The 16505-nt window shown below is 36.0% G+C and overlaps 1 protein-coding gene across 1 annotated transcript in view; it reads right to left on the reverse strand.

The window, feature by feature from the left end:
- LOC145984124 (uncharacterized) overlaps positions 1–16505 on the reverse strand; it is a 928179-nt gene that overhangs the window by 430328 nt on the left and 481346 nt on the right. The window contains exon 8 of the mRNA XM_083117559.1: positions 8118–8226. Coding sequence (XP_082973685.1) covers positions 8118–8226 — 109 coding nt within the window. The remainder of the gene's footprint in view (positions 1–8117; positions 8227–16505) is intronic.

Raw genomic sequence — 16505 nt, forward strand, 5'->3', positions numbered from 1 at the left:
GGGATGCACAACAAAAGACCACTCTTTGATAAAAGGCAATGCCATTCTTCCAATTTTGATAAAAAAAAATGCAAAATTTTAGAAAACCATAATTTGCATGAAATAAAATTGGATCTTTCCTGCTGGACCCCTAATTGTTGCAAGTTGTTTAACATCTTCAAATTGTGCTTGTTAATAATAGTAACAATGGATATATTGTTTTGAGATTCAAGTGTGTCATACCTTCATACATATACAAAAGAACAAAAAAGACAGAACTGAAATATCATATGTAGTTTTGAAGGAATAGTATGTTAATTGCTGCCATGTGATGCTGGTAAGACTGTCTTACCAGCCGTCCACTAAGAGTTACTTAAGACAAATCTCACAGTTTCATACTACACAATCAATAAATATTTTCTGGACTATGCTATTTGTTTTCTGAAGCTGAGCAGTGTGAACACTACCACACAACTCTATACTTTTCACATTGAGGTCTGTCCAGCAGCAAAAAGAAAAAAAAACATGTTACACGTGTATGCATGAATAGGATTAAGTGGTGGACAATGTGTATGAAAGCCGGTCCTTGTAGCAGAGTGGTTAACGCATCGTGCTGCAATGTCAGGGGTCCCAGGTTCGAATCCTGGCCTGGGCATGGATGTTTGTGAGTGTCCATTCATAAATTTCATCATATCATCACTCATCCCCATCTTTGTAAATTAGCCAAAAGTGGCACAAGAAGCAAAGTAAAATAAATCAAATCAATCTAAAATCAATCAATGTGTATGAAAGTACCCATGAGGAGCAATCATTATTTGTATTCCATGCACATGAGTCCTGTATGCCAGATGGCAACAAGTCAATGTGTCTTAAAGGGGCCAAAGTAGACTGACTATCTGCAGTTGTTTTGTAATATTCCAGGATTTGGAATTTTCATCTTAAGGTCAATTAACATATGCAGAGCTGATCAATTTATATGTTTCATTCTATTTTTTAAATTACTACCACATAGTGTGAAAAATACTCAATTAATAAAACAACAAAGGGACCCCCACATTATATTATATGTAAGGGTGAAAAATTTCCAATAATTTCCCACAGTGCCCTCCCTACATGATAATTAATAATTGAGGTGTTCAAGGAATAGCATGTCTAGTACAGTTTGACAGATGTTTCAACTTCTAACTCAATAACAAAGAAACTAGCATCCATCTTGTTACAGTTTGTGTAGACCAGTTCAAGTCATTTTGATCATAGTTGCAAGTGATCAATACCCTCTGCTATTTATTCATTCATTGTTCTGTGCCCATTGGAAAGTTCCTTAACTGCAAACTCAAGGCTCTCCAATCTTGTGTTTTATGCTTCATGGTAGTGCAGGATCCATTTAATTACACTCCACAGAAAATACTTCATTGGTCTCTTTCTTAGTTCTTAGTTCTTCTATGACAATATAGGTTTCCTTTACCTCTGCTATTTTCACTTTGATATCCTGAATGCAGCTCATGTCACTGATTATAGTGCATCCCAGGTACCTAAATCTATCAATTGGCCGGCCCCCATGGCAGAGTGGTTAGCACATCGCACTACGATGCCAGGGGTCCGGGGTTAAAATCCCGGCCTGGGCATGGATGTTTGTGAGTGTCCATTCATCAATTTCATCGTGTCATCACTCATCCACATCTTTGCAAATTATCCAAAAGTGGCACAAAAACAACGTAAAATAAAGCAAATCAATCAATCTATCAATTGGTTGAATTTTTTTCCAATACTTTTCCTAGTTTTTATTCTGATTACTATTGCTTTTGTCTCATTCACATTTATCTTCATCCTTTACAGCTTAAAATGGGTATTCAACTCCTCTACAATACTGTTCCCAGTTCATTTCCTTATGTGCCACTTAATATGTGCTTGGTGGGGGGTATAGACCAGCTCCATCTGCAAATGAACATTCACTGGAAAAAACTGCTACGAAAAGAGCCACAGAATGGAACAAAATGACATATTTGAAATCCAGTAAAAACATTAAAAAAATAACTAACCAACTGACATAACATGACCTAAAAGTTGTAACTGAAATTGTATATAGGGAAGGTGGGGGGGGAGGATTACAACGTTGTTAATCCTGACCCTACACATATATAAATCTGGTCCTACTTGTAAGGAAAGCATAAGAGCAAAGTTACAATGCTGGTACCTGCCAAACAATCTTCACTCATCAAAAACTGACAGCAAGAGGTGCCATATGATGTGTGGGCATAAGATATTTCCCAGAAATGCCCATGTTTTCATCATGATATATTTTAGTATGATAATATTCCATAACAACTAGGGATGAAAGCATACCATAGTTGGAAGTTATAGATGGTTGAAGTTTTGATAAATGAGTAAACAGAAACAAAGGCAGGAACTTAGAAAATAGTCTCTAGTGAGTGTGATTATTGCTATTGAAATTATTGATATTTTCAATTATTGTTTTCAAGAAAACCTATTTTCAAGAAACGCTTTTGAAAATGGAAGCCATGAAATATTTTTAAAACTGCACACGATAAACTGAAGAATGCCTAGGCAGAACCATAGTTGTGTATGTCAAGCTGAGGTCTGCCATATTGAATCCAACCCAAAACTCTGACCTCACTGTCGCCACCCCATGCCAACTACCTTTAACAACCGTTTCCGTGTGGCTATTATCCAATTATTAGCCCCATCCACAGACACCTTCTCCCACAGGTGATTGGAAAGGGCCTACATATTTGGCATGCATGCCACTATACCCCCCACTTTCAACCTAGCCAGCGAATATAAGCAGCCCCCTCCTCCTTCTCTAACTTCATCTACCACCAACCATGCAGTAAATGCTGGCTAAAGTACTTTTCTTGTCGATGTCTGTCACCTCCAACTTCTATCTGGCCACACTTCTTTACATTTTATAGGGGGTGTTAAGGGACTTTTGACTCACCCTGTATTACTGTATGTTTTTGTGTTTTATTGTTGAATGTTTTCCAATAAAGAGTTTGTTATTACATATTAAGAACAAATAGCACCACTGAAGACCTCTTTCTTGCTTTCTTTTACTAGATTGTATGTTCATTGCAGCAGCATAGGCAATTGACAACAATTTCATTGCAACTGTGATACATAAAGAAATGGGACAAGGCTGTTAGATACTGTAATTTGTACCTTCTAAACTGTACTATTTAGAAAGTGCATAAAATGCAGTGACTTATCCATACACTACCAATATCCTCTTACATAATAGGGGAGAGTGAGTCAGGATGTAATGCATCCAGGTTGTAACAAAGCTGAATACTTTAGCACTATTTGGTAGATGGCATTGAAATTTCAGTGGTGGTGGCAGCACTTATTAGTGCCTCAATTGCCCATTCCGTGAGAGAAGTCATCATGACTTGTAGATGACCGAGCACTTCTCCTGTTTTCTTGAGGAGGAAGTAAAAATTTGCCTTATCAGAAAAATAGTGTTGTTCTTGAATACATAGCAGATAGGTTTGATATGTGATCACAGCATGATTAGATTGAGTGCAATTTCTAGAACCGAGGGAAGAAATGGCACCAATTTCCAATGATGATGTATGTTAGCCATATAAGGATAAACATGGCTACTGCACAATGAGGCAGGTTGTAACAAAATGTGTGGATCTGGTTGTAAGAATGTAATTGAGTCAATTTAGCTTATTCTGAGGCAATTAACTTGTAAGTTGTAGCGATTTCCGGTAAATAACTATGTTTATTATATATAAAATTACCGAAAATCCTACAAGTTTCATCTCTCTGCGTTTTTGACGTAAAACGCTCACGTAAAACTTGCGTAGTTCTAAAAATTCTTGCTGTGTGGCAGCACCTGTTCAGCCATTCTCAGCCGTTTCTGGTACCATACCATCAGTGCAAGACAGCAGTTGCAAGACGGCGAGTGCCAGAGTGTAGTAACAGCAGGGCAGGTGAACACAGCAGTAGGTCACTTGCTCTGGCTTCAACTAGTCTGCCCGAGTGCTAATCACGCATCATCTTGATGCGGAAGCAACAGTTGCTCCGGCAAAATTCGAATTGGGGCTCTTGTATACTTGGCCTGTTTCGGCAAGTGCGATGCCTGGAAAAAAAAAACGTTCACGTAATTGAAAGTATCGTCAACAAACTATAATACTGCAATTATTGACAATATTACGTGGAATGAACGAGTACGCTTACGACTGGGGGCAAAGTTGGAAATTCACCCCCACGTTTCTTGGACTACATAAGTATTCATGAAGCTGCCGTGGAAGGAAGGAGAAACGTCAGCGCAAATTACGAGAACATCATTTTAGGTGCAGTACTAAGGTATGAAACTTATTTTCTTGACAAAAAGTGTGGCCATTATACTTAGTGTTGCAAGTGGTTTATATTACGTATTCAACAGTGCTATAACCAGTGATTTTGGTGAAGGTGTAAAAGTGCTTCAATTCTACCTGTCACGTGTAATTGGCAATTCTTGCGCTGAGAAAAGTAAAAGTTTGCACCAAAAGTATACAGTACAATTTGGGGAGTTGAATTGCATTTTCTTAAAACTTGCGAACAAGTCGTGTCAGACACAATTTGATTGAAACAAGTGAATCGTCGCAAAAATGCAACTGGTCTAATCGAGACGTGTGATGATAGGAGCATAATGCATTACTAACGCACGTGCGACACCAAAGAAAGTAATTGCCCCTTATTTTACTTCCACTTTTCCTAAAAGAGCATCTAACTTAACGCATAACGATTCTTGTACTATCAATATACAAAAATTGAATAACTTTTAAGGCTGTGTCATAAAGCACAGAAATTATTATTATTATTGAGCAATCAGAATGAAAGCCATGTTGGGGACTAATGTTAAAAATGGTAATTGAGATTGCCGAGTGTTGAACACTGGCGTGTTTAATAGGATTTTCTTCTTGTGAGCGAGAATATAATTTGGTTTTAAGAAAAGTATAAATGCCATGTTCCTTAAAGTTTTTTGAAATATGCCAAAGATAATTAACTTACCTTTTACAATTCTAAAATAATTGCATTTGTTAATTGAACATACAATGCGTTGTTTAATGCAAAAACGGTATCCTATGAAGGTTGTTGAAGATTGTTGATCGTAACATTGACATTGTTAATTGCAAAAAAAAAAAAAAAAAAAAAAAAAAAAAAAAAAAAAAAAAAAAACCTGGATTGTCGCTTCGTTAGCCTAGAAGAACCCGGAAAGCAGTAATTTATGATACGAATGCATGTTTGGCATCGGACATTGACGTTTGTAAAAAAAAAAAAGTAGTAGTAGTCTAATTGTTTCCCAAGGTGTGTTACTATTATAATCTTGTTGTTGGAAGATAAATGCATTATGAATAAATTTGTTAATGATATTAAAAGAGTCACGACTACAGTAATTTAACCTTGCTTAACAAATACTAAGTCTGGCCTAATTTATAAGTGTGCATATATTTATATATGTGTAGATACTTGATTGATAAACAATGCTGAATGAAATTTAGTTGTAAGGAATAACAACAAATTATGCATGCGCAATTTTGAAATTCTTGTCGCGACACTTATTTTGCAGGTGCATGTAAAACCCATACGCGAACTTAAGCATAAGGTATCATCCTTTGGATACAAATTGAAATTTAGATATTCTGTAGTATTTGGAAATACGAGTTTTGGGTCCAGCCAAACAAAGTTAATATTGACGTGCTGTGAACAACACGGCGAATACGTCACGAAGCTTCCCCTTTATTTTTCAGTAATTTTGTACGGTCTTGCTAGTAATACTTTTCAATCCCGGCCTTGAACTATTTTGTAATTTGGTAGCAATTATTATTATTATTATTATCCTAGCAAGTTAACCGTTACAAAGTATTCAACAAATATCCTAATTTCTATTGTGAACTTACTTGTGTGGAGGTGTGAGGACACATGATCTAGTTTAAAAGTTACTGTGAATTTGTAGGTATTCTGACACGTTCTCTAATATGTCACTTTTCTGTTATTTCACTGTACTTTGATGTAAAAACATAGACATAACTAAAAGTTTACATATTTTGTGTTTTGTTATCTGAGGCGCTCAGAATAATAACGGCAGATCCCAACCGACCTCGAATTTTGAGATACAAGTATGATGGTATACTGCTGCCACCTACCTTTCATATGCTGAAGTATCAAAATAATTGGGATATGCCGAAACTCTCATATTCCACCTTTAAAATTCGTCCGTAAGGAAAATGAAAATATTATCAGTGAAAAAATGGCATATCCCAACTTGTGCTGTTGTTTATGTCCGCTACGAGTTTGGTGGCATTGTAGACAATATGGCAAAGGTGGATATTACATATCACAGTGTCAGAGGGCTATCCTTAACTTATTTGGTATTACCATACGTCATTACCTTCTTTTTCAAAGATTTTGGCATACCAACACACTCAGTCAGGACTGTGCGAGGTTAGTTGTTTGTGTGTTTTAAACATTACGTTACCTAGTGAGGTTATGTTTTACATTGCTTGTTTACATGCAATTAGACATATGTTTTACTGATTTTGGCTGATTTCAGAGCAAGGTAAGATCTTCCGCGTCCTTTTTTTAAACTGTGATTACACCACTGAACATTAGAGAAGTGCTGTAACTTTCCTGATTCAACTTGCGTGTTTCAATGTTTGTCTGGCGATGTGAAGGACGCATTGTTTTAAGAGTTCTATGGCCTTGGTGATTGTAATAAGCAGAATGCCTATTTGTTTATTTAATCGAGAAAAATGAGCCTCAAAAGGTATACAAAATGGACAGAATGATCAGAGACGAAAGTAGGCACAAGTTTACCTATAAGTATCATGTTATGGTGAAGTGAAATTCCAGCTTCCTCTAAATAAAGAAAATCCTGAGTACAGTAGGGACATGAGGTGCATGGTGTTCGGTTGGGTTCTTTCTTGTACATAAGTTTTACCCCATTTTTTCACTTGTGTATATCTTTTCCTAGTAAACAACACAAAATCTGTGAGACTATTAACCAGAGTGGTTCAAGAATTTGTAGATAAACTTGAAAATACATATTTAAAAGAACCTAAAAAAAATACGTCATAATTTTAAAAGTCTCCTGAGTTTTGAAATGAAACAGATAATATCATTTTTCTCAAAATGAACTTTGGTTGGGATCTGCCGTTATTATTCTGAGTGCCTCATCTATATTCAGATATTCCTGTGTGTTCATCTATGAAGGAGAATGTTACAATGTACCCCACTCAGTGTTACAACCAACCCCCTTGATGGGGCAGGTTGTAACAATTGCAAAGTTACTTTTGTTCTTTAATTTCTTACAAACAGGTCAAAGTATGTTTGCAGTTATTGCATATTTTAAAACTAGAAATATATAGTTTCTCGTGTGTAAAATTTCAATTATGTATTGCTTGTATACATCAGCATGCTCAAGAACAAAATGTGTTACAACCATTCCCTCTCTCCTCTAGTGCTTGGCACTATTGCTGGACATAGGCGTCGATTCCATGGGGTTTGGGGGGCTCAAGCCCCCCCCCCCCCAATGTTAATGATGTGGGGGCAGAGCCCCCAAAATAATTTTGCTTAAGAGGATCTAATGTATTATTTTGCTTCTCTTGTAAAGATTACTCTGAATTGTGCCACAACAAGATCATTGATATAATAGGGAGATCTGTTTTGCGCTCCATGGTAGCAGTTATTATAAGTGTGGAATATTTTGCTATTATGTTTGACGAAACTTGTGACATATCCATCCGTGGACAATTAATATTCGAACTGTGAATAAAAATTTTGATATTTTTGAGGAATTCATGGGCTTTTATGAGATTCCGAACACTGAGGCCAAAACTTAAAAAGGGAGAGAGTGAGTCATTCATTAATTTATTTCAGTGAACAGAGGCCCCCCCCCCCAATAATTTTGACAAGTCGGCGCCCCTGTTGCTGGAAAATAAGAGCCTTTTCTTAAATATTTGCTCACATCTCACAGATTGAAAATGCAAGAAAAATTACTCATGAACTAACTGTTCCTGCAGGCTATTATTGGTTTCAATGAGTCAAGACCAGTTAATAATATCAATAGCTATTCAATAATGAAAAGAATTACCAACAATTTGCACACACACACACACAATCATTATATTTACCTATGTTGTGACACAAGAGCGGATTCTCCAAACATTTCATCTCTTGGACCAGCTCTACCAGGCATTGGTCCACCAGGATAACCAGATCTTCCCCTCATCCCAATTTCTCCTGAAATAAGTTGAAATGTGCAAATTAAAACTTTAAACTGAAAACTATTCTAAATTATTCAATGGTTTAAATATTTGATACACCTTGGACTAGTGTGAGAAATTACATTTTTAAAAATTGCATTTTGCTTTGACTGTTTCAAATAATGGAAGAATTGCATCTGACTTAAAATGTTCCTGAAATACTTAGGACAATAGATTCTTATAATATATTAGTAGTAGAGCTGAGCCGATACCATGACTGATACCCACCAATACCAATGCCGATACCAATACTTGTATAATTCCAGTATAAAATAAAAAGGCTAGTTACAGAGTCATACTAACTCGTCACATCACTAGGCACGTATCTACAAATATATAATTTGGGGAGCCAGTCTGAGCCAAGTGTCTCAGAAATATAATAATAAAAGTGTTTCTATTTAATACGTTAATATAATTATTGGTCGATTTGTAATAATATGTAAATTAATAAATTAGTACTTAATTTCTCTGATGTGTATGGAGTATTGTTGTATGTAACCACAGACTAAGAAACGGAGGAAAGACAACGCTAATACCTATTTTGTTCTTTATTTCTTGAATGAAAATATTGTTATTACATAAATAGTAAAAAAATGCTATAAAATCAGAGATAAAACAGCAAATATTCATCATCTAGCTTACGTGTAGTTAAGACTGCTAAAATTTGTGTAAAAAAAAACTGTCCTGGGAAGAAAATTAATGTCGAAGAAGTAAAAAATTGAATATTTATTGAATAACAAAAGGAATGATGGTACGTCCATTAGATGAAAAGTAAAGTTTCTGATAAATATTTTATGTACATTATTCTAAGTAGTGGTGTACATAAATCTTTGGAGAAGCCTCCCCGATGGTGTAGTGGTACTGCTGTCGCCATGTAATCAATAGATCCTGGGTTTGATACTCAGTAGAGGCATATAGTGGTTCGGGTCCCACTTTAAAATGTAGGTCCAGTCCCAATTAGCTCATCTTCCTTAGTACTGCCATTCAAAGCCGTATGTTCCCAATCTAATCTCGGTGGAAATAATTGATGATTGATTTGCTTTATTTTACTTCACTTTTTGTGCTACATTTGGCTAATTTCCGAAGATGGGGATGAGTGATGATGTGATGAAATTGGTGAATGGACACTCACAAACATCCATCCCCAGGCCGGGACCCCTGGCATCGTAGCATGATGTGCTAACCACTCCACCACGGGATCAGACTTTCAGCGGAAATAAATAACTTGCATTGGCTGATACCAGCAGTCACACGAAAGACAGAAGTGAAGAGGATATGTATAAATTGCTGATTTCCCTTCCCACTTGACCGTAGATAAAACAAAGCTAATTTCACAGTGACCTTCATCCCTCTTTTCCAAGAACTCCACAACTACCTGACCCAGCATTAGTGCGGCGGGGGGTTAAAAACATCCACCTATCTTACGACCACGATCTTCAAGCAAGAATTGGCAATGAATGGTTTATTTCCCACAGCGTTAACCAAGCAGTTACATGCCTTCATGGTCACGTTTGGGTTCAGCTTTCACTTACCCATGCCTTTGATCTTGCCATCTGCTTCCCAGGAGGGTGGGGATTTATGATCCAGTGTTTCTAGGAAAATCTATGGAACTTCTTGTCCTGGTCTTCCAATCTGTCACGAGGAAGGGTGAACAAACTTTTAGAAAGGACAAATGTTGAGATGAGCTGTTGCCTTGGCTGGTTTTCTAGCCACTGAAAATCTTTTGTATCGGTAAAAGAAAATCAAGCGATACTCACCGATGCCGATACCACCGGTATTGGCCGATAGCGATACATCAGCATTGGTATTGATTGGCATCAGTATTTGCTCAGCCCTAATTATTAGAGATGCCAGTGCCATGGGTACTTTCTATTCCAAAAATTCAGGCAACAAAATATACACTCCATGCAAATATTCTCATGAAGTCTCAGAATTACAGCACTAAAAAGAAAAAAAATGTTTCCAAAATAAAGAAACTTCTGGTACAAGTCCAAGATCCATTTGATCCTTAGACTTATTAAAAGAACTCAATAAAAAATGTATGAGTTATGAGTTTGTTTTTAAATCATGCACAGAAAGGTTAATCAGGACTGGACCTACAGTTTAAAGTGGGATCCAAACCACCATGTGCCTCCCCAGGTATCAAACCTAGCACCCCTTGATAACAAGGCAATGATATCACTGCTATTGGGGAGACAACTAACTAACTAACTCTCTAGTCTTCTTAAACCCGAAGGTTCATGGCTGCAGCAACACAGGCCTTCCATCTGTCCTTATCTTGAGCAAGATCTATATACTCTTTTCCATCTCTACCGATTTCCTTTAGGTCCATCTCAACATTGTCCCTCCATCTTCGTCTTGGTCTTCCTATAGGTCTCTTACCATCGGGTTTCCCAACAAGAATCCTGTGAACTCCTCTTTCCTCTCCCATTCGTGCCACATGGCCTGCCCACCTAAATCTTCTTGATTTAATTATTCTATTTGGTCTAGGAATTAATTCGTGCAGTTGTTACGCACACATTGAAGCTGTAGTTCAAACACAAAATACATAAATATCTTAAGAAAAATATTGTCCATCGCGAGCCACCACTTTCGCCCATCTGTCAGGCAAGTTACAGATTCCGTGGCGAAAGAAGTCCTCATCCTTTGAAGCGATCCAGTCAGAGACCCATTTTTCGATATCTTCTGAAGAAGTTAACCGCTGTCCAATCAAATCGTTATTCATGCAATCGAACAAGTAGTAGTCCAAAGGAGCAATGTCTGGTGAAAACTTCCCATCTGACATTTTCTAAATAGGTTTTGACCGGTTTTGCGACATGTGGGCGAGCGTTATCATGTTGAAAAATAAGTTTATCATGTCTGTTCTCCCATTCTGGTCGTTTCCTGGCCAGAGCTTGCTTCAAACGCATTAATTGTCGTCGATAACGTTCTCCATTAATAGTTTCACCCGGTTGCAGCAGCTCATAGTACACCACACCTTTCATATTCCACCATATGCACAGCATAACCTTTGCACAGTGAATATCTCGTTTCGGTTGTGATGGACCTGGTTCACCTGGCTTCACCCAGGCCTTTTTTCATTTCGGGTTCTCGTAATGGATCCACTTCTCATCGCCAGTAACAATGCGATGCAAAAACCCCTTTCTTTTCTGTCTTTGAAGCAGCAATTCGCAAATGGTTTTTCGTCTTTCAATGTCTCTGTCTTTCAATTCATGTGGAACCCAATGTGACATCTTTTCAATCATTCCCATGGCTTTGAGGCATTTGGAAACTGTTGTTTGATCAATGCCTAATGCTTCTGCAAGTTCTTCCTGCATTTGACATGAATCCTGATCGAGCAATGCTCTCAATTCTTCGTCTTCAAATTTTTTTGGCTGTCCAGGTCGCTCGTGGTCTTCAAGGCCGAAATCACCACTTCTAAACCATGCAAACCACCTCTGACAAGTTCGCTCAGCTAGCGCATGGTCACCATACACTTCCACCAAAATACGATGACTTTCGGTAGCACTTTTCTGCATGTTAAAGTAATGAAGCAGAACACCCTGCAAAAACACTTTATCTGGCACGAACTGCGCCATGTTCAGTTGACTACAAAATGCTGTTGTTGATGCGTCAATCAACTGCCCTATACTACGAATGATGCGCGCTGACAGGAGAACTGTGGGACGATATGCTCATTACGCCATCTCTTTTCCAGGTGCACGAATTAATTCCTAGACCAAATAATAATATCTGGACATGAATACAAATTATGTAGTTCTAAATTATGTAACCTTCTCCACTCACCTGTCTCCTCATCCCTTTTAGGCCCAAATATTTTCCTAAGGATCTTATTTTCAAATACTCTCAATTTGTGTTCCTCTTTCAATGTAAGGGACCAAGTTTCACACCCATATAATACTACAGGCAAAATTACTGTTTTGTATATTTTAACTTTTAGTTTCTTTGATATTAAATGAGAAGACAAAAGTTTATGAAGAGAGAAGTAACATGCATTTCCTGAATTAAGCCTACTTTTTATTTCCTGTTTAATATAATTTTCACTTGTTAATATTACTCCTAAGTATTTGAATTTTGAAACTGGTTCAAATGAGTTGTTATCAATAATTAGATTTTGATTATTACCTAACACTTGGTTTCGACCTGTAAGCATTATTTAGTTTTCTCTTTGTTAACTTACAAACCTATCTCTTTAGCAGTTTTGAAAAATATTTAAGCATTATTCTTAATTGTATTTATATCATCCCCTAATAAGTCTACATCATCTGCATATGCTAACAACTGAGTCATACCGTTTAATTTTAGTCCTTCATTAGTTTCTTTTACCTTCCTAACAGCATATTCTAAGGCAAAATTAAAGAGCAATGGAGATAATGCATCTCCTTGTTTTAACCCATCATGAATTGTAAATTTGTCAGACACATTAATACCAACACGAATTTTACTTTCTGTTCCACTGGTGCATACTTTTATCATACTAACAAGCTTCTTAGGTATTCCAAACTCGTCTAATATATTATATAATTTCTCTCTTTTGACCGAATCATATGCTTTTTTGAAATCAATGAATAGCTGATGGACATTTTGATTATATTCCCACTTTTTTCAAGTGTCTGTCTGATGTGAAAAATTTGATCTGTAGTTGATCTGCTATGTTTAAATCCACATTGATAATCACCTATAATTTCATTAGCATATGGGGTTAGTCTTGTTAAAATATTGTTAGACAATATTTTATATGTTGTTGAGAGTAGAGAAATTCCACGGTAATTATTGCAGTTCATTTTATCACCTTTTTTAAAAAACAGGAACAATTATGGATTCTTTCCACTGTTGAGGGATTTCTTCTTTATTGCATATTAAACAAATTAATTTATGAATTTGACATATTAACGAATTTCCACCATATTTAATTAACTCAGCTGGTATTAAATAAATGCCAGGTGCTTTGTTATTCTTCAGCCTTTTAATAGCATCTTTAACTTCAGTCAAGTTAGGTTCTGGAACTAAAGGTTCTGCTGTGTGCACTTCATTTACTTCTGATTTATCTCCTACATGAACATTTAAAAGGTCATTAAAGTAGTTCTTCCATCTATTTAGAATATCGCTTGGGTCAGCTAGAAAATCACCGTCTTTATCTTTTATCAAGTTTACTTTAGGTTGCCACCCCTTTCTAAATTCATTTACACCTTTATATAAATCTCTGATATTTTTGTTTTTGCTGTTTGTTTCAATTTCGTTAATCTTGCTTTTCAAGTAATCTCTTTTTTTACTTCTAAACATGCGGTTAACTTCTCACTTTATTCTATTATAATTGCTTAGATTTGTATCATCCGAGTTATTTAACCACCTAAGTCTAGCCTGATTCCTTACTTCTATTAGATTATGACATTCATTATCAAACCATGGCTTACTTTTTCTTGGTTTATGGTATCCTATAATTTCTTTAGCTGCTAATTCTATTGCATTACGTATGTGCTCCCAATTCTTATTTACATCTGTTTCATTTATATTTTCATCATCATTTAAATCCTGAAAAACATCAAATCTATTTGACAGTTTAATTTGGTAATCTTTCTTAATTCTTTCATCAGCAAATTTTCCTGTATTAAATTTTAGAATTTTTAGATTTTGTTGCTTATGATTTATCACTGCGAATCTTTCTCTTAATTTAGCAATTACTAAATAATGGTCACTGGCACAGTCAGCACCACTATGTGTACGAACGTCAATTATACTAGTATGCCTTCTCTTATCAGTGAGAATATGATCTATCTGATTATGAGTTTTACCATCTGGAGAAGACCAGGTATATTTATGGATATCTTTATGTTTAAAAGTGGTACTTTTCACAATTCTTTGAGGTTGCAAAAGTAATCAATCTTATACCATTATCATTACTTAATTCATGAAGACTTTCTTTACCAATCGTGGGTTTAAATATCTCTTCTTTGCCAATCTGTGCATTACAATCACCTAACAGAATTTTCATATCATACTGAGAAAATTTATCAAAGACCTGTTCTAACTCTGTATAAAAATCATGTGTAGTATTATCATCTTTATCTTCCGTTGGTGCATGTATGTTTATTAAAATAATTTTACACCACCTACCCTGTAAAACTGCATATGATATCCTATCATTAATAAATTCTACTGTTTTAAGAGCCGAGATAATTCTATTATTTATGAAAAAGCCTGTTCCAAAATTATGATTTTCAGTACCACCATTGAAAAAAGTATAATTTTTAGTTTTACAATTCCCTTCTCCTGGCCACCTAACTTCCTGGACAGTAACTACATCTAATTTATACTTAACTATCTCATTAACTGTACACTGAAATGCAGCAGGCCGGTAAAGGCTCAGAACATTCCAGGTGCCTAATTTAATATCCTTATTCCTAATGTAGATCTTATCCTTAGTCCAGGGACCTCCCAAAGCAGTCCCCACCCAGAGATCCGAATGGGGACTATTTTACCTCCAGAATATTTTACCTTGGGAACATCCATGGCCTTATATTGTGGAGAGACAATATACAATTTTCATTTTCACTCTTCAACACACATGTTTCCATGCTTCAGCTATTTTGTCACTAAGTTGTTAAATATACAATCAGGTTGCATTTTTTGCAATTAGTCCTTACTTGAAAAATATATATATTCAGGAGTAAAACTCCATGATTTAAATAATTTTCAGGACAGAATTTGTTGCAGTAAAGGGAAATGATATAAAACTGACAATTAATAATAAGGACATGGGTATATGGAGGACTAAAAGTCTTTGTATAAGTTACAATATCACAGAAAACTGTATAGGCGAGTGTGTTCAAAGAAAGGATAAAATACAAGTTAGTGCACGATTCAAAACTGAGGAATATAATTTGTTTCCCTTGACCACACTCATTTTTTTTTATTTGTATATTCTGCTGCAGCCCCACAGCAGTGTGGTATTGATTATAATGTGTTGCATAATAGTCATAAAATGGAAAACATGTTTGTACTAAAAAGAGAATATGTGGCCAAAACTGTATGAAATACAAATTTTCTAATACATTAGTAGTGGGAAGTAACTTCAGTGGGCTAAACTGAACAGACTGAAAGAGACTAAAAAAATATTGCAGAATTTGGAATTCCCACAGCATTGTCAATATCAGTATTTCATCCACCATCTTGAAATGCTTGGACAGATTTTTGTAAAATGCATTACCAGAGATAAGTCATCCAATGCAGTTAGTAGCTGTATGAATTACCTTAAAACCTTTTAAATTGTTCTGAAATTTTCATGGTCACAATATTGGTGACTTGCCTCTGTTTCGACCCTTATGCCCCTCATAAACTACAAAGTGTAATTACAAAATCTTTATCAAAAAATATAGCTCAAGAGATTCTCTAAAACAACATGTAACCTCCAAAACTTGGTGTAGGTATCTGAAAATATCAGCATGCCATTGGAGCAAAAGAAACGAGAAAAATTTTGATTTTTTGTCCAAAATCTTGAAACACACAGATCGATTTTACTTAACACTAAAGAGTGCTAATCACGTATATATAGGGAGTTCCAGAACTTCTCTAGTGTGCGGATCACGTATTTATACGGAATTGAATTCAAAATTTATTTCAACGGTCATTTGCCGTACATTTACGGAGTTAGCAATCCTGAGTAATGTTTGGACATTGTACTTCCTCATACTGCCACTAGATGGTGGGCAAATGCTCATAACGGTTCTGTTCGCATCATTGTCTGATAGCGATATGCTTGCTTTCCTTTTCTAGAGCCGGCGATTAGGGGGGCAGGGGGACAGTTGCCCCCCCCACCAAATTTTCGCCACTTTTGCCCCCGCACTATGCTAAATCTTATCTACAAAGGGAAATATACTGTCTTTGCCACACTAGTTTTGGCACCTTGCCCCCCCAATTTTGGGACCCAATCGCCGCCACTGCATGTCATATATCTTGTCAACGTTTTATTTTTAGTACATTTCATATCATTTATGATGAAACGTCCAAGGTAGCCATGTGGTTATAATGTAACATATCATATATCAAAATAAAGAGGAAGAATCAAACTTTTCAACTGTGTATGACACATATATTTTACATTATTAGTTTTTGAGATATGATTTTTTAAAAAGTAGTGAAAATGGTCAGCATTCTTGGGATGGAAAGCGACTTAGAGGTCAGCAATGTAAGTGTTAAATGCAATACTAGATCAGTCATCTGTTGTTGTTTTTTTTCAAATAGCTGTATGAATTAAGT

The sequence above is a fragment of the Lepisma saccharinum genome, chromosome 2 (assembly GCF_977018435.1).
Source record: "Lepisma saccharinum chromosome 2, izLepSacc3.1, whole genome shotgun sequence".
Lineage (NCBI taxonomy): Eukaryota > Metazoa > Arthropoda > Insecta > Zygentoma > Lepismatidae > Lepisma > Lepisma saccharinum.